The sequence below is a fragment of the Rhinoraja longicauda genome, chromosome 6 (assembly GCF_053455715.1).
Source record: "Rhinoraja longicauda isolate Sanriku21f chromosome 6, sRhiLon1.1, whole genome shotgun sequence".
NCBI classification, from domain to species: domain Eukaryota; kingdom Metazoa; phylum Chordata; class Chondrichthyes; order Rajiformes; family Arhynchobatidae; genus Rhinoraja; species Rhinoraja longicauda.
The window spans coordinates 54,553,874-54,581,526 of record NC_135958.1 but is presented as its reverse complement, the minus strand read 5'-3'; the positions used below and the strand labels follow the sequence as shown (position 1 = coordinate 54,581,526).

Sequence of the window (27,653 nt, the reverse complement as noted above, 5' to 3'; positions counted from 1 at the left end):
CAATAACAGACACCATTCCCTCCCTCCCTCCCCTATGGTCCATAACAATGAGGGTTTACACCATCGGCAAATGTGTTGTTTTAAAGATACAGCAAGGTAACAGGCCCTTTGGCCCACCAAGTCCATACCAACATCTACCACCCGTTCACACTAGTCCTATGTTGTCCCACTTTTATACATATGGGGCAATTTCACAGAGGCCAATTAACCTCCAAACCCACAAGCCTTTGGGATGTTGGAGCAAATCAGAGCTCCTGGAGGAAACACACGCAGTTATTGGGAGAACGTGCAAACTACAAGCAGGGAGCACCCAAGGTCAGGATTGAACCTGGGTCTCTTGTGTTGTGGGGAACCAGGTCTACCAACTGCATTACTGTGCCTTCCTATAGGAAAAAGACGTTGGCTGTTTTATCGTTTAGTATGCTCATCAGTTTAATTTATTTTCTCAATTATCAGTGCGGTTCACTCACCCAATACCACCACACCAGTTTCCCAAAGTGAAGGCGCATCATAACGGAAACCAACCCAATCTTACAATTAAGGACTACGCTTGCCTAATGACAAATTTAGTCTTTCACCAACTCAACATATCTGAGGAATAGCTGCCACAATATGTTCTTAATGAGATGCAGTGAACATGGTGTTAAATCTGCGGGCTTGACGTGCAAAACAAAAGTCTCAGACCAAATCACGTTCATGATCTGAAAGAGGAAATATTGGAAATGCTCAGCAGACCAGGCAGAGAGATACACAAAGTATTGCCAACATTTTCTGTTAATTTCAAGATTTCCACCATTTGCAGTTTGAGGCACTTTCATGAACTAGGCAGTTTTACATTTTGATATTTCTTAAAGTAAGCATATTGTTGCATAAGAATCCTACCTATTATTTCTCACTGCCCCCCTCCCCCCTCCCCCCCACACAAGCCATGGCTGGCTTTGCATTTATCTCTCCCCTCCCCTTCTGCTCCAACAATTCTCCTTCTCCTAGCTACACAATTTGCAACTATCTAATCCTTTTGTCTCACACCTTGTGTGTGTTCATCTCTGCACTTTGTCCAATCATCACCCTATCAACTTGCCTGTGTTCACCTATGACCTAGATAGACACAAAATACTCGAGTAACTCAGCGGGCCAGGCAGCATCTCTGGAGACAAGGAATGGCTGACGTATTGGGTCGAGACACTTCTTCAGACTCTGTCTGACCAGTCTGAAGAAGGGTCTCGACCTGAAACGTTACCCATTCCTTCTCTCCAGAGATGCTGCCTCCAGCATTTTGTGTCTATCTTCGATTGAAACCAGCATCTGCAGTTCTTTTATTCACCTATGACCTGCCATGCTTTGTCCTGCCCCCCTCCACTCTTTGAGCTTTCTTTCCCCCCCCCACCCCTGCAAATCACTCTGAAGAGGGACCTGAAATGTCACCTACACATGCTCACCAGGGATGCTGCCTGACCCGCTGATTTACTCCTGCATATCGTGTCTTTTATTGTTGCACAACTATTCTCAAGCCCTTGGCATAATCAAGACGTTGGGGCACCGCTGTTGAGAATTAATGTTTTGTTGCCTTTCCCCACTGGTTGTGGTCTATGCGTTAGGAACTCAATGTTCCAGTTGCAAGAGGGGTCCAGGAGTTTGGAGGTGAGATTGGTTGGAATTATGGCGTTGAAGCTATGGCCATTAAGTAGAAATCTTCTATATGTGTCCATTTTACGCAGAAGTTCTGCCATGGACATTTCTTGGCAGTAGATAACTGGCAATGGGTCTAGGCTGCCCGGGAGGCTGGTGTTGATGTACAATATGACCAGCTTCTCAAAGCACTTCATGATGTGTGGTGTTACTGACCTAGTATATATTCAAGATACCAAGGCACGTTATGAATTAATATTAAAAAATCTATTGATCATTGTAGAAAGGAAGAACTGCAGGTGCTGGTTTATAGAAAAAGACACAAAGTGCTGGAGTAACTCAGCAGATCATGTTCTCAGGAGAACATGGATATGTGACCTTTTGGGTTGGGACCCTTCTTCAGACTGATTGTGACTGGGGAGGGAGTGTGGTGGTGAGGTGGGGGTGTTGATAGGCAGATGGTCGGATAAAGGCCAGAGATGAAAAAAAAGATAGTGTGAGACAAAAGGATTGAAGAGTTGCGAATTGTGAAGCCAAAGGAAGGAATGTAGGTGGGAGGGATGAAGGGGAAATAGGCGTTAGTTCAGGTGGGACACAAGGGAGGGAGGGCGTTTGGAGAGAAAGTCGAGGGTACGGGTTGTTGGAGGCTATCTAAAATTGGGCAACTAAATGCTCATTGATCGCTGCCTGAGTGAGTTTCTCGAATTGCAGTTTCACCAACTTCTCATTGGAGAAATTTATTTTCATCTCTTTCTTAAATGGCTGAATCCCTTATTTTGAGGCTGTGACCCCGGGTTATCTATTTATATTTTTAGATTCCATAATGTCATAGAAAAAGATGATCACCTTGGCCCTTCAAGTCAACGAGCAACCTTATTCCCCTCTTGATTGTCCACGTCGCCTATTCCCATTAACACTCCCAGATTCTACCATTCACCTCAACACGAGGTGCACATTACAATAACCAGATAACTGACCAACCGGGCACAGTGGCGCAGCGGGAGAGTTGCTGACTCACAGCACCAGGGACCCGGGTTCGATTCTGACCACGGGTTTTGGAGTTTGTACCTTCGCCCTGTGACTGCGTGGGTTTCCTCCGGGTGCTCCGGTTTCGGCCCACAACGGCGTACAGGATTTTTAAGTCAATGAATGCTGGAGATTTGGAAAAGTGAAAGGATAATGGTGAGTCAGGTGGCAATTTGTAGAATGAAGAAGCATAGACTCACAGAGTGATACAGTGTGGAAACGGGCCCTTCGGCCCAACTTGCCCAAACCGGCCAACATGTCCCAGAGCAGAGCAAATATTTTAGGTTTGGGACAGAAGAAACTGCAGAGGCTGGAATCTTGAGCACAAAAATCTAAAGTTCTGAGTGAACTCATCTGGTCAGGCAGCATCTACGGAGGAAATGGAGAGGCAGGACTCTACTAAGTTGAATGATGTCTATCAGAACTGAAGGAAGTGGAGGTTTTGTCTTCATATGGGTAGAAACAGGAAAGTGGCACAAACCCACACATGTTGCCCAAACATTTAAAGGACATTTGGAGAGGTACATGGATTGGGAAGATTTAGAGGGATGTGGGCTAAAAAACATGTGGACGGGGCCTGAAAACGAAAGGTTTAGAGGGATGTCAGCCAGGTTTGGGCAAATTGGACTTAGCTAGCACAAGTTAGCATGGACAGGTTGGGCTGAAGGGTTTGTTTCCCTGCTGCATGACTCGATGAAATGGGAATAACCCAATAGTCGGCATGGACAGGGTGGGCGAAAGACCTTGTTTCTGTGCTCTATGCCTCCAGGAGGGCTGCATATCAACGTCAAATAACATGAGTGGGACTGGCATAGATGGGACATCTTGGTCGGCATGGGCAAGGTGGGCCGAACGGCCTGTTTCCGTGCTGTGTGACTTCATGACGTCGCCGAAGCCCAGGTGCTACGACTTTACATGCGCCAATACAGACGTGATTTGGATACTCGAACCGCATTTTGAAGAGAGCTCACTCACTCCGCCGGGCTTTGCAGACTGGCTTGATGTTTGTTGTGTGCACAGTTAGTTGCCAGGCAGCGAATGCAAACATTGCCGATGGAGTCGAGGGCTAAGCGGCGGAAACCAAGTGTCCGGTTTACAATCGGGGATTTCATGTATGAAGACCGATTGTCCATGTTAATGCATCTCCTGGCGAAGCAACGAGAGGGGAGGAAGGTTTGTTTGTACGTGTCGTTTGTCTTCCACGCTCATCGCCAAATCAATAAAAGCGATTGCGCTTATTTCCACCACATTCATATTTGGTGCTTTTTTTTCCTGCTTGTTTCCCTGCGCTAAATTATTTTCACCATGATTACAAAATACTGCATGGTAGTTAACTTGTTGCATGTAAGCAATCTGCAGGAAAGCACCAGGATTCATAGACTTCTGTTACTTGCAATCATTTTTTTTTTTTTTTCAAAACCAAAAATTAACTCCGAGTAACAGAAGATATGAATCAATGGGCGTAAAATAAGCAAAAATAAGCAAAAATGTGAAAGTAGTTGAAATAACAGATTTATTCAATTCAATTATTAAATTATTTGAATTATTGAATTATTTACAGACCTTAGCTTTACTCATTGATAATATTTACAAAACGCAAATGCTGCTGCGTACTAAACATTCAGACTGTCAACATATCGTCAGTCATATCGTCCTGGTAGATAGAAACAAAACGTTTGGGTAACTCAGCAGGTCAGGCAGCATCTATGGGGAAAAGGAATAGGTGACGTTTCGGTTTATTCACAAAATGCTGGAGTAACTCAGCAGGTCAGGCAGCATCTCGGTGACGTTTCGGGTCGAGTCCCTTCTTCGGACCGAGAGCTCTCAGCGTCTTGTTGTGTCTATCTTCGGTCCCCTGATGTTGGACACAGTGCGTCTGTTTCCTCACCTTACCTTGGGGTAAGATCATTACCTTGGGGTGAGATTCCAAGTTTTAACGCTGCACTTTGTAGGAGTGACCGGCCTAACGGTCCCACGTCGTGACAGAACTGACACAACCTCTCCCACCCTGTCTGGGGGCCATGGGATAAAAGTTTTACAGCGCGCCTCTCGCCAATTCAATAAACAAGTCAAAACATAACCCAGCCCTCAGCCATTTATTGATGATATTGTACCTGCACGGTGCGAAATTGCAGGCAAAAGAGGCAGGCGTTGCAAAGAGACCACAGCGTCCAATCCTCAGAAAGGGTAAATTGCAAAGAGTGGAGGTATATAAAGATAAATTGCAATTTCAAAAGGGCATATAATCCAAAAACGTGCTTGTTGTTGTCGTTGTTGTAAGCGGCAACAAGGCATTGACCCTGAACGTGATTGTCACAAACCCAGGCGTTGTATTCTATGGGATCTCGCCACTGCCATTGCCAACGTTCACTGCAGTCTGAGCCTCACACAGGGTAGTGCAGGCTAATGCACAGAGAGGGGAGAGGAACGCAGGTTAATCTGTTGCCCGAGCAACCGTCTACCGCTCCAAACTATCAACAGAAAGTTAAGAATGTCAAAACATGAAAGCAAACACCATTGACAGGTGAATGAATGAAAGGAATGGGAGTAAGAGCCAAGCCTAGACACAGACAGCGCTTGTAAACGAAAAGCGCTTTGTCCAGATTGTATTTCAGAGGTCCTGGCGAGGCAAGGGCGAGTTATGCTGAGGTTTCTTATAAAGCAAGCGACTGGCTGCGTCCAGTCTATCCCGGGGCTGGCCAACACACAAGGGGGCTGATTTGTTTTGAGTGGGTTGGTGACCAGAAAGTTATGCACCGACCGGTAAAGTCTTCCACGGGGGAAGCTGGGGAAAATAGCCGGCGCTCCAAGGGATTGGCGAGGCACGAAAGGACCAGTCTGTTCCATCGCCAGCTGGAGAGGAGTGTGATTTCAAGCTCCAAGGAAGAAACGGTTGGTTTATTGAGCAGGCGATGTGTGAATGGCATGTTTTCTACATGGGACGATTCTGCACGGCGATTGTAGTAATTTAGCATTTCTACTGCCCTTTAGAAATCACTGCTCAACAGAATAGTCCTTCTGTCAAAAATGCCTCCCGACCTGGTTGACAAAAGAAAAGTGGGAGGTAAGAATCATTTTATTCAACAGAAAGAAGAAACAGTTTCTTAATCTTGGGGGTGGTGGGGGTGGAGGGTGGTATGGAATACAAGACAAACTTCTGAGGTGGAGAACCATTTTAGTATCAGAAATGTAGTTATGAGGGTTTCAGCATCAATAAATACGTGAAAGAAAATGCAACTACTGTGCAAAAAAAGTCAAAAATAAAAGCAGCAAACGCTGAGAACTCAGCGGGTCAGTCAGCATCCGTGGAAGGAGAAACATAGTTAGAACCTTGATCTGAAATATTATAGGCAAAAAGGAAATCCAGATGCGGGGATCTTGAACAAAACACCGAGTAATTCAGCGGGCCAGGCGGCATCTGTGGAGAATGTGCGGGTCAGACTGCATTAGCTCCACAGATGCTGCCTGACCCCTTGAGTTACTCCAGCACTTTGTGTTTTAACTGAAAAAAAAATCTCCGTTTCTCTTTCCACTGATGTTGCCTGATCTGTTAAGTTTCTCACCCGTTTCTGTTTTTAAAAGACAGAAGATAAAGTTCAGCATCATTTTAAAAAAAACATACTGCTGCCCTTAAAAATAGTATGTGAAGCGGCAGGACACTGTCCTGATGTGAGTAGCAGCTCCTTGAGTTCAGATTGAAGAGGCACTTATATTTATAATCATAAAACACAGCAAATGATTAACAAAAATAGGCCATGAATAGAAGTCTAAATACAAACTTAGCATTTAGACTTTAGAGATACAACATGGAAACAGGTCCTTTTGCCGACCGAGTCCGAACCGACCAATGATCACCCTGTACACTAGCACTATCCTACACGCAAGGGACAATTTACAGTTGTTTTTTACCAAAGCCAATTAACCTACACGAGTACGGAGTGTGAGAGGAGACCGGAGCACCTGGAGAAAACCCACACGGTCACCTGGAGAACGTACAAACTCCGTACAGACAGCGCCTGTAATCAGGATTGAACACGCGTCTCTGATGCTGTAAAGCAGCAACTGTACCACTGTGCCACCCTGTTTGACTACAACTGAAGCATCGTGGTTAATTTTGGGCACATAAGGATCGATGTGAAGGCTTTCAAACAAAGAACAACATGTTACATTAACAGGCCATTTGGCCCACAACCCCTGTGCTAATCAAATTTTTCACGCACGAATGTAATAATTTTATAAAGATATAAATATAAGTAGATGATTGAATGTTACTGCCACTGGCTAAAGCAGAATTGCAATTGGTTACCCCCTCAATCAATTACTTCCTTAGGATGGCCTAAATTTAGGAAATTATATAACCCGGTATTTAACCAATTAACCAATTAACCTGCAAAACAAATCCTTCCTCAAATCCTTCCTCAAGGTACAAGTTATGTACCTTGTAAACAGCATTGGGTCCCGATACAGAATACTAAGAATAATGCCTGTTCAAACAAAACGAATTACAGTCAAGTACTGTATCATTTACTGTTAAAACACAAAGTACTTGAGCTATAACACCAGTCAACCAAGAAAACTAAGCCCAATGGCAAAGTAGCATCTGAACTCCCTGTGCTCACTTATGCTTCAGGACTATATTTATGCTACACTTATGCTATACTTCCGAGTCATAGAAACATAGAACCATAAAAACAGTGATCAGCCATGATCACAATGAATGGTGCGCCTATTTTCTATGTTTCTACGTTTCCTCTGCCTATACGTGATTCATATCCCTCCATTCCTTGCATATCCTTGTGCCTATATAAAAGCCTCATAAATGCCACTATCAGGGGAGATATACTAAAATGATTTCAGGTACGAGCAACTTTAGTAACATGCACAGATCGGAGAAGGACAGGTTGTTCTGCTTGGAAGAAAGGAGTTTGCAAAGAAATCTGATAGAGGTATTTAAAACAATGAAGTATCCAGACCAGGAGTAACTGCTTATGATTAGAGGGATCAAGCACGAGGGCAGTAGAGCCGCTGAGAACGAAGGGGGAGCCGGTGGGGGGCACAATGGGGGTCCTAGCAGGGTGGGGGGTTTGGGGGCTGCTGCCATGTGCCGCGGGCAGGCAGTAGATAGGAATCTTCGGTGGACTTTTGTAACTTTGTCAGCACCAAAATGTGGCCTAGGTGAAATCTGCGACATGCTTTTACCGGGTTATATGCAAACACAAAGCATTTCACCGTACCTAGGTACATGTGACAATAAAGTATCATTGAATCATTGAGGATGACAAGATTGGCAAAAATAATCAAACGTGACGTTAAGAAAAACCATTGTCAATACTCTGAGTGGTTAAAGTCTAGAATGCACTGGCAAGTGCAGTGATGGAGGCCAGCGTAACATGGGCATTCTACAGGGAATTGAATATGAAAAATTTTCCAGGGCTACAGGGAGATGCCAGTGGGTCGGAGCCAGCAAGATTACTTTTACATGTAACTGGTGTAGACTTCACAGATTAAATGGCCTTCTTCCCTGCTGTGCCATTTTGTGATTTGATGGCCGTTTATTAAATAAAATCCAAGCTGTCTAAAATTCAAAGGTAGACACAAAATGCTGGAGCAACTCAGTGGGTCAGGCAGCATCTCTGGAGAGAAGGAAAGGGTGACGTTTCGGGTCAAGACCCTTCTTCGGACTGATGTCAAGGGAGGGGGCGGGACAAAGATAGAATGTAGTTGGAGACAGTAAGACTAGTGGGAGAACTGTGAAGGGGAGGGGATAGAGAGGGAAAGCAGGGGCTATCTGAAGTTAGAGAAGTCAATGTTCATACCGCTGGGGTGTAAACTGCCCAAGCGAAATATGAGGTGCTGTTCCTCCAATTTGTGCTGGGCCTCACTCTGACAATGGAGGAGGCCCAGGACAGAAAGGTCAGATTGGGAATGGGAGGGGGAGTTGAAGTGCTGAGCCACTGGGAGATCAGGTAGGTTAAGACCGACTGAGCGGAGGTGTTCAGCGAAACGATCGCCGAGCCTACGCTTGGTCTCGCCGATGTAGAGAAGTTGACACCTGGAACAGCGGATACAGTAGAGGAGGTTGGAGGAGGTGCAAGTGAACCTCTGCCTCACCTGGAAAGACTGTTTGGGTCCTTGGATGGAGTCGAGGGGGGAGGTAAAGGGACAGTTGTTGCATCTCCTGCGGTTGCAGGGGTAAGTACCTGGGGAGGGGGTGGCTTGGGTGGGAAGGGACGAGTTGACCAGGGAGTTTCAGAGGGAACCGTCTCTGCGGAAAGCAGAAAGGGGTGGAGATGGGAAGATGTGGCCAGTAGTGGGGTCCCGTTGGAGGTGGTGAAAATTTGGAGGATTTTTGCTTTTGCTGGTTTAAATCGAAGGGGAGAGGAGGCAGCTCCATGTTCCAATTAGCATGATGTATGAGGTGAAAGCCTGGAGGGATGTTTTGTGTGCCAGGGGGTCAGGAAACCTGCCAGTAACAACATTGCAAGAGCCCAGCACTAGATGCTTCATTCGCTGTTGGTCAGAAGTGACAATCCCTACACCTTAGAGGAATGCCGAAAAAGAAATGACTCACTCGTGTCAAGGGGAGATCAATGCCATTATAAATACACACACTGTGTGTGACTTAATCACATGCCCCCACACACCACACCCCCTCCCACACCAAAGCCCACCTCATCCCATCATTGATATCTTTGAGCTGAAGGTAATCTGCATTGTTAAAGCTACGAGAGTCATCAATGCACCAATTATGAGAAAACCCAGTAGTTTTGTTATGAATGCAGAGTCAGAGCATGAAACAACCAGCTACATTTCATTTTGCATCATTGGGTTGGAAAATGGAAACGTGACGAATATAATGGAATGAAGTTGGAGGGAACCCTTTTATCTACATTTCAATTGAGCCGTATCTAAGGTGAAATGTTTGTTGCTAATACCAACTGTAAGGTGAGGAAAATGTTTCATTCCTAAACACTAACCTCACACACCCTAAACAGTATCAACTATTTTAGTTTCAAAACTGTTCTTGCATTTAGTTTTTAGTTTAGAGACACAGCTTGGAAACAGGCCCTTCGGCCCACCAAGTCTACACCGACCAGTGATCCCTGCACACTAACATTACCCTACACACACTAGGGATAATTTACAATTTTACCGAAGCCAATTAACCTACAAACATTGGAGTGTGGGAGGTAACCGGAGAACCCAGAGAAAACCCACGAGGTCATGGGAAGATCGTACAGTCTCCGTATAGACAGCAACCATAGTCAGGATTGAACCCAGGACTCTGGCGCTGTAAGGCAGTAACTCTACAGCTGTACCACCATGCCACCCCTTGTGGTGTACTGAAGGCATTTTATAATGGCAGAATTATTAACCATTGAAATGCTGTTGTGGCACTTTTGTACAACTTACAAAGGCATTTAATGTTATTCCGATGGCTGTGTGCTACTACATAGGGGATTGCTTGGTTGCCTACTTGTGGTATGTAGACTAGATTCAAGATTCAGTATTAGGTGTTGTAATTCCTACCAGATGAAAATGATATGAAAAGAGAACTCGAACAGCCAATATTTCTTTGATAGGTGGTCACGAACATGCTCTACCTTCCACATTATGATCTGGAGCTCAATGCTCTTAAGACGGTGGAATTGATTGTAGACTTTAGGAGAGCTCCCCCTCTTCCCACTCACCATCAACAACACCACAGTCACATCTGTGGAGTCATTTAAGTTCCTTGGAACCATCATCTCCAGGGACCTTAAATGGGGGGCCACCATCGACTCCACAGTCAAAAAGGCCCAACAGAGGATGTACTTCCTGCGGCAGCTGAGGAAACACAATCTGCCACAGGCAATGATGGTCAAGTTTTATACTGCCATCATAGAGACTGTCCTCACCTTCTCCATCATGATCTGGTTTGGCTCAGCCACCAAGCATGACATCAAGAGGCTGCAGCGCATCATTCGATTAGCCAAGAAGGCTGTTGGCTGCAACCTTCCCCCCATCGACGAACTGTATACTGCAAGGGCCAGGAAGAGTGTGGGTAGGATCATCTCTGACCCCTCTCACCCTGGCCACAAACTCTTTGAAGTGCTTCCCTCTGGAAGGCGACTCTGGACTGTCAAAGCCAGACATAAAAACAGCTTTTTTTCCACGAGCAGTATATCATATCATATCATATATATACAGCCGGAAACAGGCCCTTTCGGCCCACCAAGTCCGTGCCGCCCAGCGATCCCCGCACATTAACACTATCCTACACCCACTAGGGACAATTTTTACATTTACCCAGCCAATTAACCTACATACCTGCACGTCTTTGGAGTGTGGGAGGAAACCGAAGATCTCGGAGAAAACCCACGCAGGTCACGGGGAGAACGTACAAACTCCTTACAGTGCAGCACCCGTAGTCAGGATCGAACCTGAGTCTCCGGCGCTGCATTCGCTGTAAAGCAGCAACTCTACCGCTGCGCTACCGTGCCGCCCAGTAGCTCTACTCAACAGCCAAAAGTCTGCAGCCTCCATTTGCTCTGGTATTTTATTTCATTCTTCACATGTTTAAATTATAATGTTTTATTTTTAAATTGTCTACTGTATATCGTGTTGTTACTTGCGAGCAAAGCACCAAGGCAAATTCCTTGTATGTATACATACTTGACGAATATAATTTATTCAATTCAATTCAAGACAAAATCTATATCAATCAAAGCGAATTATGAGTGGGATGGACAATAGGAGCAATTCCTTGCCCTAGTGTCAAGAGAATTTAATTGTCATATGTACTAGGACTGGAACAATGAAATTCTTACTTATTATATTCTTACGAAACAAATTCTTCTGCTTCAGTGAAAACATGGTGTAATTGGAAATTCGATATTCTACAGCATAGTGACTCAGCGGTAGAGTTGCTGCCTCACAGCGTCAGAGAACTGTGTTCAATCCTCACTACAGGCACTGTTTGTACAGAGTTCGACATTCACCCTGTGACAACGTGGGTTTTCTCTGGGTGCTCCGGTTTCCTCCCTCACTTCAAAGATGTACAGGTTTGTAGGTTATAGACAATAGACAATAGGTGCAGGAGGAGGCCATTCGTCCCTTCGAGCCAGCACCGCCATTCAATGTGATCATGGCTGATCATTCTCAATCAGTACCCCGTTCCTGCCTTCTCCCCATACCCCCTGACTCCGCTATCCTTAAGAGCTCTATCTAGTTCTCTCTTGAATGCATTCAGAGAATTGGCCTCCACTGCCTTCTGAGGCAGAGAATTCCTCAGATTCACAACTCTCTGACTGGCTTCAGTAAATTGTAAATTGTCCCTACTATGTGGGATAGTGCTTGTGTACGTGAGGTGATCGCTGGTTGGTGCAGACTCAGTGGGCCAACGGGCTTGTTTCCACATTGTATCTATAAAGTCTAAAGTCTAAAGGAAAGATCTCAGAACTGCTTAATTGACGAGTGAGAAATGAATTTAACGCTTCATCTGTGTCATTTGGTCGGCCCTGTTCTTTGATGTTCTGGCAATAAAATCAGATAAGGAATAATACTGCTTTTTGATTATTCTTCCAATGTACTATCTTTAACCAGAAAACTAACCTGTGCACTCCTCATGAGATATTAGATGTGATCAAAATCGTAGAATACAAAGGAATGACAGAATGTGTCCCAGTTAAGGGAACAGAGAGAGATAATACCTTTGAATTAGTCATTCATTTTTGGTATTTCACAATTAACCCTGAGAATAAATTGTACTTCACCTTGTTAAAGAAAGGAAACAATTGTGAGAAAAAAAGTTACTATTGTGTAAGGATTGCCAAAAGAATTGCAGATTTCCGATTTGTTTAATTGAACTTTGTTGTTTTGCCCCATGGTTCCTAAAGGAATTATTTTACAGTAAGATGTTTGGGTGTTCATAAACAAGAGGAAAATATGGTACAGGTGTCAGAGGTTATGGGGAGAAGGCAGTAGGATGGGGTTAAGAGGGGAAGATAGATCAGCCATGATTGAATGGCGGAGTGGACCTGATGGGCCGAATGGCCTAATTCTACTCCTATCACTTATGACCTTATGACCTTATATACTGCAGAAAACAGAGATTGAAACCCAGGAAATGTATAAAGACCTCTGGTTCAGCATGCACCTTCCTACTGCAATGGAGCTAGTTCTCTACATTTGATTAGTATCAAGAGCCTATAAATTAACAACATAAAAAGGGTTAAACAAAACTTATTTTCATTTTGAGAATCCCTGTCACTGCCCATCTTACATTCTATTTTTTTTTCTATTTCCTAATTACTAATATTGCGAGCTTTATTTTTATGTCTGTTTCAAGAGGACTATATCCAAATGGTCAAATTAAGATCCAATCTGCAGTACATTTTATTCAATGCCACTTTGGCACTTGGAACTGACACAGTTTATTGTGATGATTGAAGATCACATTACCTATGTTTATACCACATCATTGCAACACTATTACAAACCATAAAGAACCTAAAACATTTCTCCGAACTGCTTGCTTCGAGATTACATTTTGCTTAACAGAAAGAGGCCATCATCGCTGGGGTTACACTTACCATATTTGGTTGTGGTTAAGTTGATCAGAAGAATTCCTTGGGAAAAACCCTCAGTTTCTATCTGTTTGAGTGCGTAAAAATGGGATGGTTTACTTAAGGCAAACTAGTCGGAAGGAGGTTACTTGATGAAGGGGAATTTATAACGTAACTTCATATGAAGATTGCCCACCATTCTATTTCATTATTGTCAATCTCTGTATTGGCTAGAATTGTACATTCAGACACTTCGGACGAAGGGTGTTATCATTATAACTAGTTCAATAGTTCAATAGTTCAATGGTGCTTTATTTGTCACATATGTAACTGCACAGTGAATAATTTTGCATATATTACACATGCGGGCGCCGCCATTTTAGGCACCCTTGTTAAAAGTTCAAACTGCGGTCAGCCCACACGACCGATGTACTGGAGCAGTTCCCACGAACCAACATCCCTCTCCTCTCCTCGGCCAGTTGTCTTTGTGTCCCAGGGGTGCCTCCTGCAGCCGACCTGAAGGCACTGGGGGCATTACCCCTCCTACCTGTCCTTGCTCCTCGCGTCCGACTTCCCCAGCTCCCTCCCAGTCCCGCTGTCCGATGAGCCTTCGGGCGGGTTCCTGATCCCACCAACCGACCCGCCTCAGGCGGGTGTCGAGGCCATGGCACCTCGGCAACTGTGGCAAAGAACCCATCACTTGTAGTGAAGAATGGAGATCGTCAGGGAGAAAAAGATAAAAGCACGTACAACGCGTACATTTGTAGCGAATAGTGATATTTATTTTACAGGATCTTATAAGATATTGTAAACTAATTGCACAAACGGATACAAAGTGCTGGAGTAAGTCAGCAGGTCAGGCAGCATCTCTGGAGAAAATGAATAGGTGATGTTTTGACTCGCAACCCTCCTATAAAGTTTGAGAAAGGTCTTGACCTGAAACATCCATCCATGTTCTCCGGAGATGCTGTCTGAACTGCTGAGTTACTCCTGCACTTTATGTCCTTTTGTGTGTTGACCAGTAGTTGCAGTTCGTTGTTTCTACATAAACTAATTTCAGTTTTATAAGTTCATCAGTTATAGGAGCAGAATTAGGCCGTTCGCCCCTTCAAGTCTACTCTGCCATTCCATCATGTCTGATCTATCTTTCCCTCTCAGCCCCATTCTCCTGCCTTCTCACCATAACCCCTGACACCCGTACTAATCAAGAATCTATCAATCTCCACCTTAAAAATATCTATTGACTTGGCCTCCAAAGCCGTCTGTGGCAAAGAATTTCACAGATTCACCAACCTCTGAGTAAAGAAATTCTTCCTTATCCCCATTCTAAAGGAACGTCCTCTTATTTTGAGGATATAGCCTCTGGTCCTAGACTCTCCCATGAGTGGAAACATCCTCTCTACATCCACTCTATCCAGGCCTTTCACTATTCGGTAAGTTTCAATGAGGTCCCCCTTCATCCTTCTTAACTCCAGCGAGTACAGGCCCTGTGCCATCAAACGCTCATCTCATAAGATGTTTTGTGAGATAAATCTATGCTCAGCTGCTCGTGCTTAACATATTTATCTATCAGCATATCAGGGGTAGAGTACAATGTGTGGCAGCTTTCAGAAATGTGGAACTGATGTTAAAATTGAGGAAAAATATATTTACATTAATTTCAAACTGACTTCCCAAAATTTGTGAAAGAAAAAAACCCTCGCATTTATATATATATATATATATATATATATATTATATATATATATAATATATATGTCCTTGATGGTTTTACCTGCTCCATAGCCAGTGGGGTAGTTTGAATCCAGTGCTTACTGTAATTTAGGAAATGCATAACCAATTTGCAATTTGCCCCGAGTGTATAGGGAGTGGATGGGAGAGTGGGATAACACAGAACTAGTTTGGATGGGTGATCGATGGTTGGCCTGGACTCAATAGACAATAGACAATAGGTACAGGAGTAGGCCATTCGGTCCTTCGAGCCAGCACCGCCATTCAATGTGATCATGGCTGATCATTCTCAATCAGCACCCCGTTCCTGCCTTCTCCCCATATACCCTGACTCCGCTATCTTTAAGAGCTCTATCCAGCTCTCTCTTGAATGCATTCAGAGAATTGGCCTCCACTGCCTTCTGAGGCAGAGAATTCCTCAGATTCACAACTCTCTGACTGAAAAAGTTTTTCCTCAACTCCGTTCTAAATGGCCTACCCCTTATTCTTGAACTGTGGCCCCTGGTTCTGGTCTCCCCCAACATTGGGAACATGTTTCCTGCCTCTAACGTGTCCAACCCCTTGATAATCGTATACGTTTCGATAAGGTCCCCTCGATGGGCTGAAGAGCCTGTTTCCATGCTGCAGCCCTAAAATATATATTTTTTTATTTGGAAAGAGCAAAGTTGCGTAAACAACGCTGGGATGATGATGGGGCAGCTGGTTCTCATCGATGCCGGTTGAGTGACAAAAAAATTACACTGGAATGTAAATAATCACACTGTCAATTTCTTATGCTATTTGCCTGACTCCTCCAGTTTATATCAACCCTCTTTGATCCAGATTTAAACCAAGTTCACCTTGTGACTATATTCATTATGCTTTGTTGGACAATTGTACCAAAGAGAACACTGTTTAAAAGGTGTTCAGGAATAGTTGGTTCTCTCCTGCTGTTGTCTAAACTTTAGATGCTTTGAGTAGGCAGCCTTGAATAACGTTTATTTTGATAAGAAGAAAAGTAACGTTAAAGCTGGTAGTTCCAATAGCAAAATAAAACATCCTATATCATCAACAATGTGGAAAGGTTGGACAGATTTGGATTATTTTCTCTCAATCTCAGGAGGCTGAGGGGAAAGCTGATAGAAGTGCATAAAGTTGTGAGAGGCATACATAGAGTAGACAGCCAGAACCGTTGAACCTGTAATGTCAAAGACTAGTGTTCATAAATTTGAGGCGAGATGGTTAAAGTTTAAGGGAGACGTGTGGAGCAAGTTTTTGTTTTACACAGAGAGAGGTGGGTGTGCAGAGATAGATATAATAGTTGTGTTTAAGAAGCTTTTGGCTAGGCAGCCAGATATGCAGGTAGTGGAGGGATATGGATCATGTGCAGGCAGAGGAGAGTAGTTTATTTTGGCATTACGTTCGGCACAGACATTGTGGGCCAAAGGGCCTATTCCTGTGTTGTACTGTTCTTTGTTCTAATGCAGATACATGCATAGTGGATCAAAGAGGGAAAAGATTGATCTTTGTAGTAACGTTGAGGGTTATTTCTCATTCATTACAAACGTGAACAGTTCCATCACCATTCCTCACTCATACTACAGAGTGATTGAAAAGTGCTGTTGTTTCTTTCAGCTGCACGGTCAAGAATGAATCAAAAATTAAACCAGGAATACTTTTTGAAACTATTAAGACCATTCCCAACCCTATGGTTTAATTTCCTTACATAAATTCGGAGCTACCCTTTAAAGTTGGACTTATTCTAGTGGAAGCGGAATTTAATAATTTAATGAATCTCACCGTACACGTGATAATAAATGAACCACTGAACCATTAATAACACGAGAGATATTAGTATTTTCCAAAGAGTTTAGTTTAGTTTAGTTTAGAGATACAGCATGGAAACAGGCTCTTCGGCCCATCGAGTCCGCACCGACCAGTGAAGAGGGGTCTCGACCCGAAACGTCACCCATTCCCTCTCTCCTAGATGCTGCCTGACCTGCTGAGTTACTCCAGCATTTTGTGATACCAATGATCATCCATACATTGGTTCGATCCTACACACTAGGGACAATTTACAAAAGCTAATTAGCCTACAAACCTGGATGTCTTTGGAATGCAGGAGGAAACTGGAGCCACCATGTTGTACTTCGTGGTCCGGTACCTGTTGTACCTTTAGTGACTCTGGACGGACCACAAGTACACGTGTATAAAAGGTTACAATGCTGGAGCTCAACTCCAGGCTGTTTATTCCGTGGTCATCTGGATCCAGAGTGACCACCCAATCACACCAACCTCTTATATACGCACTCCTGCACATGCAAACAAAGTAGTCCTTGGGATACACAAAGTAGTCCCAGGCAATATCACAACAAAACCCACACGGCCAAGGTTTCAAGGTTTCAAGGTGTCAAGATCAGTTTATTGTCACATGTACCAATTAAGGTACAGTGAAATTCAAATTACCATACAGCCACACCAAAAAAAAGCAACAAGACACACAACTAAATAAAAGTTACCATAAACATCCACCACAGCGGATTCCTCACTGTGATGGAAAGCAATAAAGTCCAATCTTCCTCCTCGATTTTCTTCCGCGGTCGGGGCAGTCAAACCATCCACAGTCGGGGCGATCGAAGCTCCCACGTCACAGAGGGTACATACACACTCCGTACAGCCAGCACCTGTAGTCTGGATCGAACCCGGGTCTCTGGCGCTGTAAAGCAGCAACTCTACTGCTGCATCATTGTTCGATGATACTTGATTGTCATGTACCTGGCTACCACGTTTCTTGCGCCGACAAAAGATACCGCCAGGTCCTCTTTGATCTCGGGAATGCTCCACATTTGGTATAGACTCAAAGGACGAAATGGCCTCCTTTCAGTGATGATCAAATATGAAAATAAGACGGTATGAACATATAAACATTCTGCGTTGAATGGTTCCCTGATTTAAAAAAAAATTAATTGCACTTTTCCGAGATCAGGCACAAATTACTAACAGCCTGCAAAGACTTTAGACTTTAGACATACAGCGTAGAAACAGGCCCTTCGGCCCACCGAGTCCCTGCCGACCAGTGATCACCCTCCTACACTAGCACTATCCTACAAACCAGGGACAATTTACACTGAAGCCACAAACCTGCACGTCTTTGGAGTGTGGGAGGAAACCGGAGCACCTGGAGAAAACCCACGCAATCACAGGGAGAACATACAGACTCTGTAAAGACAGCACCCGTGGTCAGGATCGAACCTTGGTCTCCGGTGCTGTAAGGCAGCAGCTCTACGCACTGCGCCACTGTGTCACCATTTTCCTCTGCTATCACTCACTCCCTTCTTCCTGACTCCCTTTCACTAAGTTCTTACGCAGGGCCATGACCCAAGCCTTTGACTAGCTCATTGCCTCCGCAGATGCTGCCTAACCTGCTGGGTTGTTCCAGTTACTTGTATTTTGCTTGTTTTCACTCACATTTTCATTGGTTTGCTGAATACCCAATGGAGTAATGGGTTAAAGCTCCATGTCTTTAATTCTATTGTGTGGCACGGTGGTGCAGTGGTAGAGTTGCTGCCTTACAGTGCCAAAGACCCAGGTTCAATCCTGACTACAGGTGCTGCCTGTGCGAAGTTTGTGTGTTCTCCCTTTGACCGGTTGGGTTTACTCCGGGTGCTCCGGTTTCCAGAACTATACTCCAGATTTGAATTCACCAGGACCCTATATAATTCAAGCAATCCATCATGAGGGGAATAGATAGAATGCCCAGAGTCTTTTACCCAGGGTAGGGAAATTAGAAACCAGAGGAAGACATAGGTTAATTAGCTTTGGTAAAAATTGTAAAATGTCCCTCGTGTGTCGGCTAGTGCCAGTGTTGGAGGGTGATCACTGGTCGGCGTGGACTTAGTGGGCTGAAGTCCATGTTTCTACGCTGCATGTCTCAATTTGAGAGTCCAAGGTCTTTGCAGGCTGTTTCCAATTTGTGCCTGATTATGGAAAAGAGCAATAAATGAAAAGAAAATTCAACACAGAATGTTCTTTTCTACATACCGTCTTATTTTCATACTTTATAATGACGGAAAGGAGGCCATTTGGCCCGTTGAGTCTATGCCAACTGTGGCGCAGTTACAGCAGCTCGTACCTGTACCAATTTCTTTGTAAGCAGGTTCCTCCCAAATAACCATCGTCCCCCTGATTTTCCTACCTCCTGCCTTCACAAGGGGCTATTTACAGTAGCCACTTAACCTGTCAACCAAATCCACTGTGTGCTATGTCCGTAAAACTAAACAGCTAGAGTTTACAATAAGCTACCTTGTAACTCTATAAGCACCTTAAGGCGTTGCAAATCCTTTTCTCCAATGTATAGAGAGGCTACATCAGGTTTATAGCAACCTTCTGAACAATGAAAAGTTTGCCAAACCTTTATTTTCCCATGAAGGTAGGACCCTATAAACAAACACTTTCCATCACTGTCCCACATAAACACTGTTCATAGAGGTCATCTGCACATTGGCACATAAGCAGCTTGAACAGCCACGTGGCGAAACCTGAATTACAATGTTCAAAAGAGCATGAGAACTTCAGGCAGCACAGTGGCGCACCTGGTACAGTTGTTGCCTCACAGCGCCAGAGACCCGGGTTCGATCCTGACCTCAGGTGCTATCTGTGTGGAGTTTGCACGTTCTTCCTGTGACTGTGTGGGTTTCCTCCGGGTTGCTCCGGTTTCCTCCCACATCCCAAAGATATGCGGGTTTGTAGGTTAATCAGCCTCTGTAAATTGGCCTAGTGTGTAGTGGGATAACTGGTGTGATCAGGTGATCATTGGTCGGCGTGGACTCGATGGGCCGAAGGGCCTGTTTCCATGCAATAGCTCTAAACTAAACTAAACTAAACTAAAAGCAAAATTTGGCCATTCTCTCCTCATGCTTGCTCTGCCGTTCAATAAAGTCTTGGTTGATATTTTACCTCAATTTATTGCAATGACTCTATACCCCTTGATTCCCATAATATCAAAAAATCTATCAACATCAACCTTGAACAGACTCAATGACTGAGCCTCGAAAACCCTCTTGGCTAGAGAATTACTCACCTTTGATGAAGACAATGTGTGCCCTGAATAGCTGACCCCTTATTTTGGGATTGTGACCTCACTTTGTGGAAATCACATCCAGGAAAACCTCAATCGTTAATGCAAAAAAAAAAGTTCAAAGATATTTTATTGTCACGTGTACCAATTAAGGTACAGTGATGTGCGAATTACCATACAGCCATATGAAAAAAAAAAGCAACAAGACACACAACTACATAAAAGTTAACATAAACATCCACCACAGCGGATTCCCCACATTCCTCACTGTGATGGAAGGCAATTAAGTCTAAACCTTCATTCTTTATTATCGGGGCAGTCGAACCATCCGCAGTCGGGACGATCGAAGCTCCCGCGTCGGGGCGGTCGAAGCTCACATGGCCTGGAGCTCCCAAAGTAGGTCCCTATCCAAGGGACCGCGAGCTCCACGATGTTAAGTCCGCAGGCTTCCACGGTTGGAGATCCCGAAGTCGATCCCCAGCAAGAGTCCACCAGCTCCATGATGTTAGGCCGCAGTGCGGACGGAGATGCGATACGGAAAAAAATCGCATCTCCGTCGAGGTAAGAGATTAAAAAAGGTTTCCCCCAACCCCCCCCACCCCCCACCCCCCACATAATGCAAAGCTAAAGAACACTAAAACATACTTTTAACACATAATAAAAGACAACAAAGAGAGAAAAGGACGAGACAGACTGTTGGCGAGGCAACATTACATTTCAAAAAGATCATCTCTCATTTTTTGAAGAGAGCATAGGTGAGCCTTGCCTTTCTTCTGATAAATCCTGCATCCCAGTAGTCAATCCGGTGAATCCATGCTCCATTTCCTCTGTTGCAGGAATATCCTGCCTTATGTAAGAAGGCCAGAACTGTACTCCAGACTTGGATTCACCAGGGCCCTATATAATTCAGGCAAGGCATCATGAGGAGAATAGGTAGGGTGAATGCCCAGAGTCTTTTACTTAGAGTAGAGAAATTAAGAACCAGAGGAAGACACAGTGAACAGTAGGTGAGGCAGCATCACTGCAGAATATGGATAGGTGATATTTTCTTCAGGAACCAGAGGGCATAGGTTTAAGGTGAGAGGGGAAAGATTTAATAGGAATCTGAGGGGCATTTTTTTCACACAGATGGTGGTGGGTCTATGGAATGAGCTATCATGAGGAGGTAGTTGAGGCGGCTACAGTAACAACATTTAAAATACATTCGGGCAGGTACGTGGATGGGAATGGTTGAGGGGAATATAGACCAAATGCAAGCAGGTGGGACTAGCGTAGATGGGGTATCTTGGTTGGCATGGGCATGTTGGGCCAAAGGGCCTGTTTCCATGCTGTCTAACGCTATTACACCATCTCTACTCTTGATATGAAGCCCAACATTCTACTATTGGCCTTTCTAATTGCTTGTTGTGCATGAATTGTGCATGAATCACAGTCATGTAGGTACAAGGACATACAGGTTCCTCTCAACTCAAGCACTTTTCAGTCTCTCACCATTTAGAAAGTACTTTAGCTTTATATTTTCTATCAAAATGGATGATCTTCCATATTTCCATATTATGTAACATCTGCTGTGTTTTTCCATTCACTTAACCTGTCTGTACACTGGACATGTGCATGCATCTTCCTTACAACACACACTGCTACATAGCTGTGATAAGCTGTGCCACCAACTCTGATCCCTTACTAGTCAAGACAAGTCAGGTCCAATCAAGTTTATTGCTGTATGCACAAGGACAGTGAGGTACAGGGGCAATGAAACTCTTACTTGCAGCAACATCACAGGTGCACGGACTCGGACAAACACACCAAAGGGGCAGCACTGTGGCGCAACGGTTGAGTTGTTGCCTTAGAGCGCTTAAAGCACCAGAGATCTGGGTTCGATCCCAACTACGGGTGCTATCCATACGGAGTTTGTACGTTCTCCCCGTGACCACGTGGGCTTTCTCCGAGATCTTCAGATTCCTCCCACACCTCATAGACGTACAGGTCTGTAGCTTAATTGGCCTGGTATAAATGTAAATGGTCCCCAGTGTGTGTAGGATAGGGGTAATGTGCAGGGATCGCTGGTCGGTGTGGACTTGGTGGGCCGAAGGGCCTGTTTCCGCGCTGTATCTCCAAACTAAACTAAAATGAAAAAACTAAACAAAACCATTAAACAGACACAAAGTGATGGATTAACTCAGAGAGTCAGGCAGCATCTCTGGAAGATGTGGATAGGTTGGGACCCTTCATCAGACTGAAACATCAGCTATCCATGTCTCCCAGTGATTCTGGCTGACCCACTCAGTTACTCCAGCACTTTGTGGGTTATTTTGTAAACCGCCATCTGCAGTTCTTTGTGCCCAAACAGAATACAATAATTATACAAAATTGAGTAAAAAGAAAAGAAATGTCTGTGCAAAAAAAGGGCATTAGTGCAAAACATATAAAAAAAATATACAAGTCCATGAAAGTCAAAGAAGTGGTCTTATAGTTGTAGCCTCTCAACCTGAAAATAACCTGTTTTACCTGTTTCTTGTTTTCTGGCAATGAAGCGATCCTCAATGAATGCCACTATAATATCCCCTATATTACGTGCACCAATTTTCTTCTGAATATTCAAACGCACTATCAGCTGCGATCTTTCATTTATTCTGTTTAAGGCCTCAAAACCTCCAGTAGATTTGCGAAATATTATTTCTCTTCGAATATGCCCAATCGCATTATTATTCATAAGTTATGGGAGCAGAATTAGGCCATTTGGCCCATCAAGTCTACTCTGCCATTCAATGCTGGCTTGCCCTCTCAATCCCATTCCCCTGCCTTCTCCCTCTTTTTGCTGACTGGGTACCATGCAACAAAAGCTTTTCACTGTACCTCGGCACACGTGACATTAAATAAACTAAACTAAACATAACCAATAGACAATAGGTGCAGGAGTAGGCCATTCAGCCCTTCAAGCCAGCACCGCCATTCACTGTGATCATGGCTGATCATCCACAATCAGTACTCCGTTCCTGCCCTCTCCCCATACCCCCTGACTCCGCTATCATTAAGAGCTCTATCTAACTCTCTCTTGAAAGCATCCAGAGAATTGGCCTCCACTGCCATCTGAGGCAGAGAATTCCACAGATTTACAACTCTCTGAGTGAAACAGTTTGTCCTCATCTCCGTTCTAAATGGCCTACCCCTTATTCTTAAACTATGGCCCCTGGTTCTGGACTCCCCCAACATTGGGAACATGTTTTCTGCCTCTAGCATATCCAATCCCTTAATAATCTTATATGTTTCAATAAGATCCCCTCTCATCCTTCTAAATTCCAGTGTATACAAGCCCAGTCACTCCATTCTTTCAACATACGACAGTCCTGCCATCCCAGGAATTAACCTTGTCAACCGACGCTGCACTCCCTCAATAGCAAGAATGTCCTTCCTCAAATTTGGAGACCAAAACTGCACACAATACTCCAAGTGTGGTCTCACTAGGGCCCTGTACAACTTCAGAAGGGCCTCTTTGCTCCTATACTCAACTCCTCTAGTTATAAAGGCCAACATTCCATTGGCTCGCTTCACTGCCTGCTGTACCTGCATGCTTACTTTTAGTGACTAATGCACTAGGACACCCAGATCTCGTTGTACTTCCCCTTTCCTTAACTTGACACCATTCAGATAATAATCCGTCTTCCTGTTCTTGCCACCAAAGTGGATAACCTCACATTTATCCACATTAAACTGCATCTGCCATGCATCTGCCCACTCCCACAACCTGTCCAAGTCACCCTGCATCCTCATAGCATCCTCCTCACAACTCACACTGTCACCCAGGTTTGTGTCATCTGCAAATTTGCTAATGTTACATTTAATCCCTTCATCTACGTCATTAATGTATATTGTAAATAGCTGCGGTCCCAACACCGAGGCTTGCAGTTCCCCACTAGTCACTGCCTGCCATTCTGAAAGGGACCCGTTAATCCCTACTCTTTGTTTTCTGTCTGCCAACCAATTTTCTATCCATGTCAGTACTATACCCCCCATACCATGTGCTCTAATTTTGCCCACTAATCTGTGGGACTTTATAAAAGGCTTTCTGAAAGTCCAGGTACACTACATCCACTGGCTCTCCGTTGTCCATTTTCCTAGTTACATCCTCAAAAAATTCCAGAAGATTAGTCAAGCATGATTTCCCCTTTGTAAATCCATGCTGACTCGGAACGATCCTGTTATTGCTATTCAAATGTTCCGCTATTTCATCTTTTATAATTGACTCCAGCATCTTCTCCACTACCGATGTCAGGCTAACTGGTCTCTAATTCCCTGTTTTCTCTCTCACTCCTTTTTTTAAAAGTGGGATAACATTAGCTACCCTCCAATCCACAGGAACTGATCCTGGATCTATAGAATGTTGGAACTATAGAACGTTGGAAAATGATCACCAATGTGTCCATGATTTCTAGAGCCACTTCCTTAAGTACCCTGTGATGCAGACCATTTATCGGCCTTCAGTCCGACATCATTTCCTGCCTAATGTTAATTTCCTTCAGTTTCTCCGTCACCTTAGGACCTCAGGCCACTAGTACATCTGGCAGATTATTTATGTCTTCCAACTCATCTGCCATTTCCTTGTTCCGCATAATAAATTCACCTGCTTCCGTCTTCAAGGGACCCACATTTGTCTTAACTATTTTTATCCTCTTCACATACTTAAAGAAGTTTTTTATCCTCCTTTTTATTCTTTTGCTATCCTCCTTTATATTCTTGGCTAGCTTACCTTTGTACCTCATCTTTTCTCCCCGTACTGTCTTTTTAGTTATCTACTGTTGCTCTTTAAAAGTTTCCCAATCCTCTGGCTTCCCGCTTATCTTTGCTATGTTATACTTCTTCGCTTTTATTTTTATACTGTCCTTGAACTCCCTTGTCAGCCACGGTCATCTCTTGCTCCCCTTAGAATCTTCCTCTTTGGAATGAACTAATCCTGCACCTTCTGGATTATTCCCAGAAATACCCACCATTGCTGTTCCACCATCTTCCCTGCTCGAGTCTCTTTCCAATCAACTTTGGCCAGCTCCTCCCTCGTGCCTCCATAGTCCCCTTTGCTCAACTGTAATACTGACACTTCCAATTTTCCCTTCTTCCTCTCAAATTGTAGATTAAAACTTATCATATTATGGTCACTACCTCCTAATGGCTCTTTTACCTTGAGTTCCCTTATCAAATTCGGTTCATTACACAACACTAAATCCAGAATTGCCTTCTGAACCAGAACCACTGACACCCCCGATGTTATTTTCTAAATATTATCACTTTTCCTTTATCATCGATTTTAGTATTTTCCCTGCTACGGATGTCAAACTAATTGAATGGTTGTTGCCGTTTTTCTTTCTCACAAGTCAAGTCCAGTTGAGTTGGGCTTAAATAGTTGGTTACATTTGCTGCAGAAAAGCAGCCAACATAATCAAAGACTATTCCCACCCCGGACATTCCTTTATCTCCCTGCTCCCGTCAGGCAGAAGATACGGAAGCTTGAAAGCTTCACCACCAGACTCAGGAACAGCTTGGGGTGGGAGCTGCTTTATGTCCTCGTCGTCCACCCTGGGTAGTTCTGGCAAAATTTGCAGCAAAGCGTCAACTACCGTACTCTGAAGCACCAATTGCCACTTTTGATTGTTGTAGTTGACATACGAAAGAAGAAGAAGGAACAGCTGCTTCCCCCCTGTCACCAGGCTTCTGACTGATCCTTCCATAAGCTGGGCTGTTGTCCGAGTCACCTCTACCCCATTGCGGACATTGCACTTTGTCTCTGGGACTTGTGCGATACAATGCCGATGACTCTCTCCTGTCCTCTATATCTTTCCATTCATTTTACCTGAAGAAGGGTCTCGACCTGAAACGTCACCTTTTCCTTTTCTCCAGAGATGCTGCCCAATCCGCCAAGTTATTCCAGTTTTTTGTGTCCACCTTCAGTTTAAACCAGCATCTGCAATTCCTTCCTTACATTCATTTTACCTATTGTACTTGAGTTTGGCTTGATTGGCTTCATGTTTATTATTAATCGAATAGCATGCAAAACAAATCTTTACAATGTACCTTGGAACACGGGACAATAATAAAGCTAAACCTAAACCTAAAGCTATCTCCGGTCTAAAGGAAGGAAAATTACCTCCACGGTCATCTCCTTCAAAACCCTTGGATGCAGGTCACCTTTCAGTACTATTAAATTTTCCAATATTTATTGATTTAACTAATGATAATTTCATCGGGCACATATTTCCCTCCAGACCTGCTTTTGTTCATTATGTTCAGGAGTTTCCAGTAACTCAGGGGCTTATATTAACCGTAGATAGGTGCAAAATGCTGGAGTAACTCAGTGGGTCAGGCAGCATCTCTGAAGAAAAAGGATGGGTGATGTTTTGGGTCAGGACCTTTCTTCAGACTGAAGGGTGTTGTTTTTCTCCAGGGATGCTCCCTGACCCGCTGAGTTACTCCAGCACTTTGTGTTGATCTTTGTTATAAACCGGCATCTGCGGTCGATTAAACTCTGTGCAAAAATAAACTTTAAAATTTACATCTTTAATAGCCAGACGTCGCCTACTCCTACAGTGGAAATCTCCTAACCCACCCTCTGTGTCACAGTGGCTCAAAGATGCAGTGTTTTTCCTTAAACTTGAGAACATTAAATATACATTGAGGGGATGTACTGATAATTTTTTTCACAAATGGCAACCTTTTTTTTAAATCATACTTTACAGACTTGCAGGTTCTGCTGAACTAAGGGCTGGTTTGTTAAATTCTGTTGTGTGTCTTAATTAGCCAGGGTGGGGTGGGTGGGGTGTGTGGGGTGTGTGACTGATGGTATGGTTGGATTCTTTGGATTTTGCATTACTATTTTTAAACATTATTTCTATTTAGTTCATGTTTCTGAATATTCTTGTATTTTTCTTTTGTGTATTATTTGTGTCTTTCTGATTAACATGTCTCTTTTCGTCTTTGTGTTGATTTATTTAAAATGTACATCTGCACGTCCATTGTTATGTCATTTAACTCTGTTCTGAATAAAAATATTTTGCAAAAAAAAACCCCAGCATCTGCAGTGCTTCGTTTCCTCATATTAACTTTATCTGATCCTTTTTTATCTTTACATATCTGTGGTCTATTTTTGTGTTTCTCGCTGGATTATTATGTCCAATTCCTCTTCATCAATGATTCCTTTGCCAAATTCTGAAACTTTCCCAACCCTCAGGCTCCCTGTATTTTTGGCAAATGTAATCTTTTTTATTCAGATCTATTACAATCTTTAAATTTTCATGATGGCTATGACTGGACTATTTTCCCTGCCTTATTTTAGTGGTGGGAGAATATCTATACTACTTGTGAACAATGCATTAATTCTTTCAGAGTTAGCAGCTGTTGTTTACAGTCTATCTACCATGCCTTCACAGTATGCCTTGTTCACGTGAAGGTGATGGTTTTATTTTTGTTCCCTAAGGCTCCTTGATCAATTAACCCTTTGCCATTTTTTAGTTCAGTTTAGTTTAGAGGTACAGTGCAGGAACAGGCCCTTTGGCCCACCGAGTCCGCGTCGACCAGTGATTCCCGCACACACTTAACACTATCCTACACACCAGGGACAATTTAACATTTTAACGGGAAGATGGTACCTGAAAACCGTGACCTCCGGGTTCAGGAAC

At 43.8% G+C, this 27,653-nt stretch overlaps 1 protein-coding gene across 2 annotated transcripts in view; it reads left to right on the top strand.

The window, feature by feature from the left end:
- The first annotated feature begins 3,616 nt into the window (after window positions 1-3,616).
- Window positions 3,617-27,653, top strand: part of LOC144594468 (testis-expressed protein 47-like) — a 64,953-nt gene continuing 40,916 nt past the window's right edge. Inside the window, exons 1-2 of one of the 2 annotated variants that reach the window (XM_078400984.1) lie at window positions 3,617-3,828; window positions 5,647-5,719. In XM_078400984.1, coding sequence (XP_078257110.1) covers window positions 3,694-3,828; window positions 5,647-5,719 — 208 coding nt within the window. In that variant the 5' untranslated portion in view covers window positions 3,617-3,693. Of the gene's footprint in view, window positions 3,829-5,355; window positions 5,548-5,646; window positions 5,720-27,653 lie in introns of those variants that run through there. The other variant, XM_078400983.1, reaches the window with a different exon arrangement.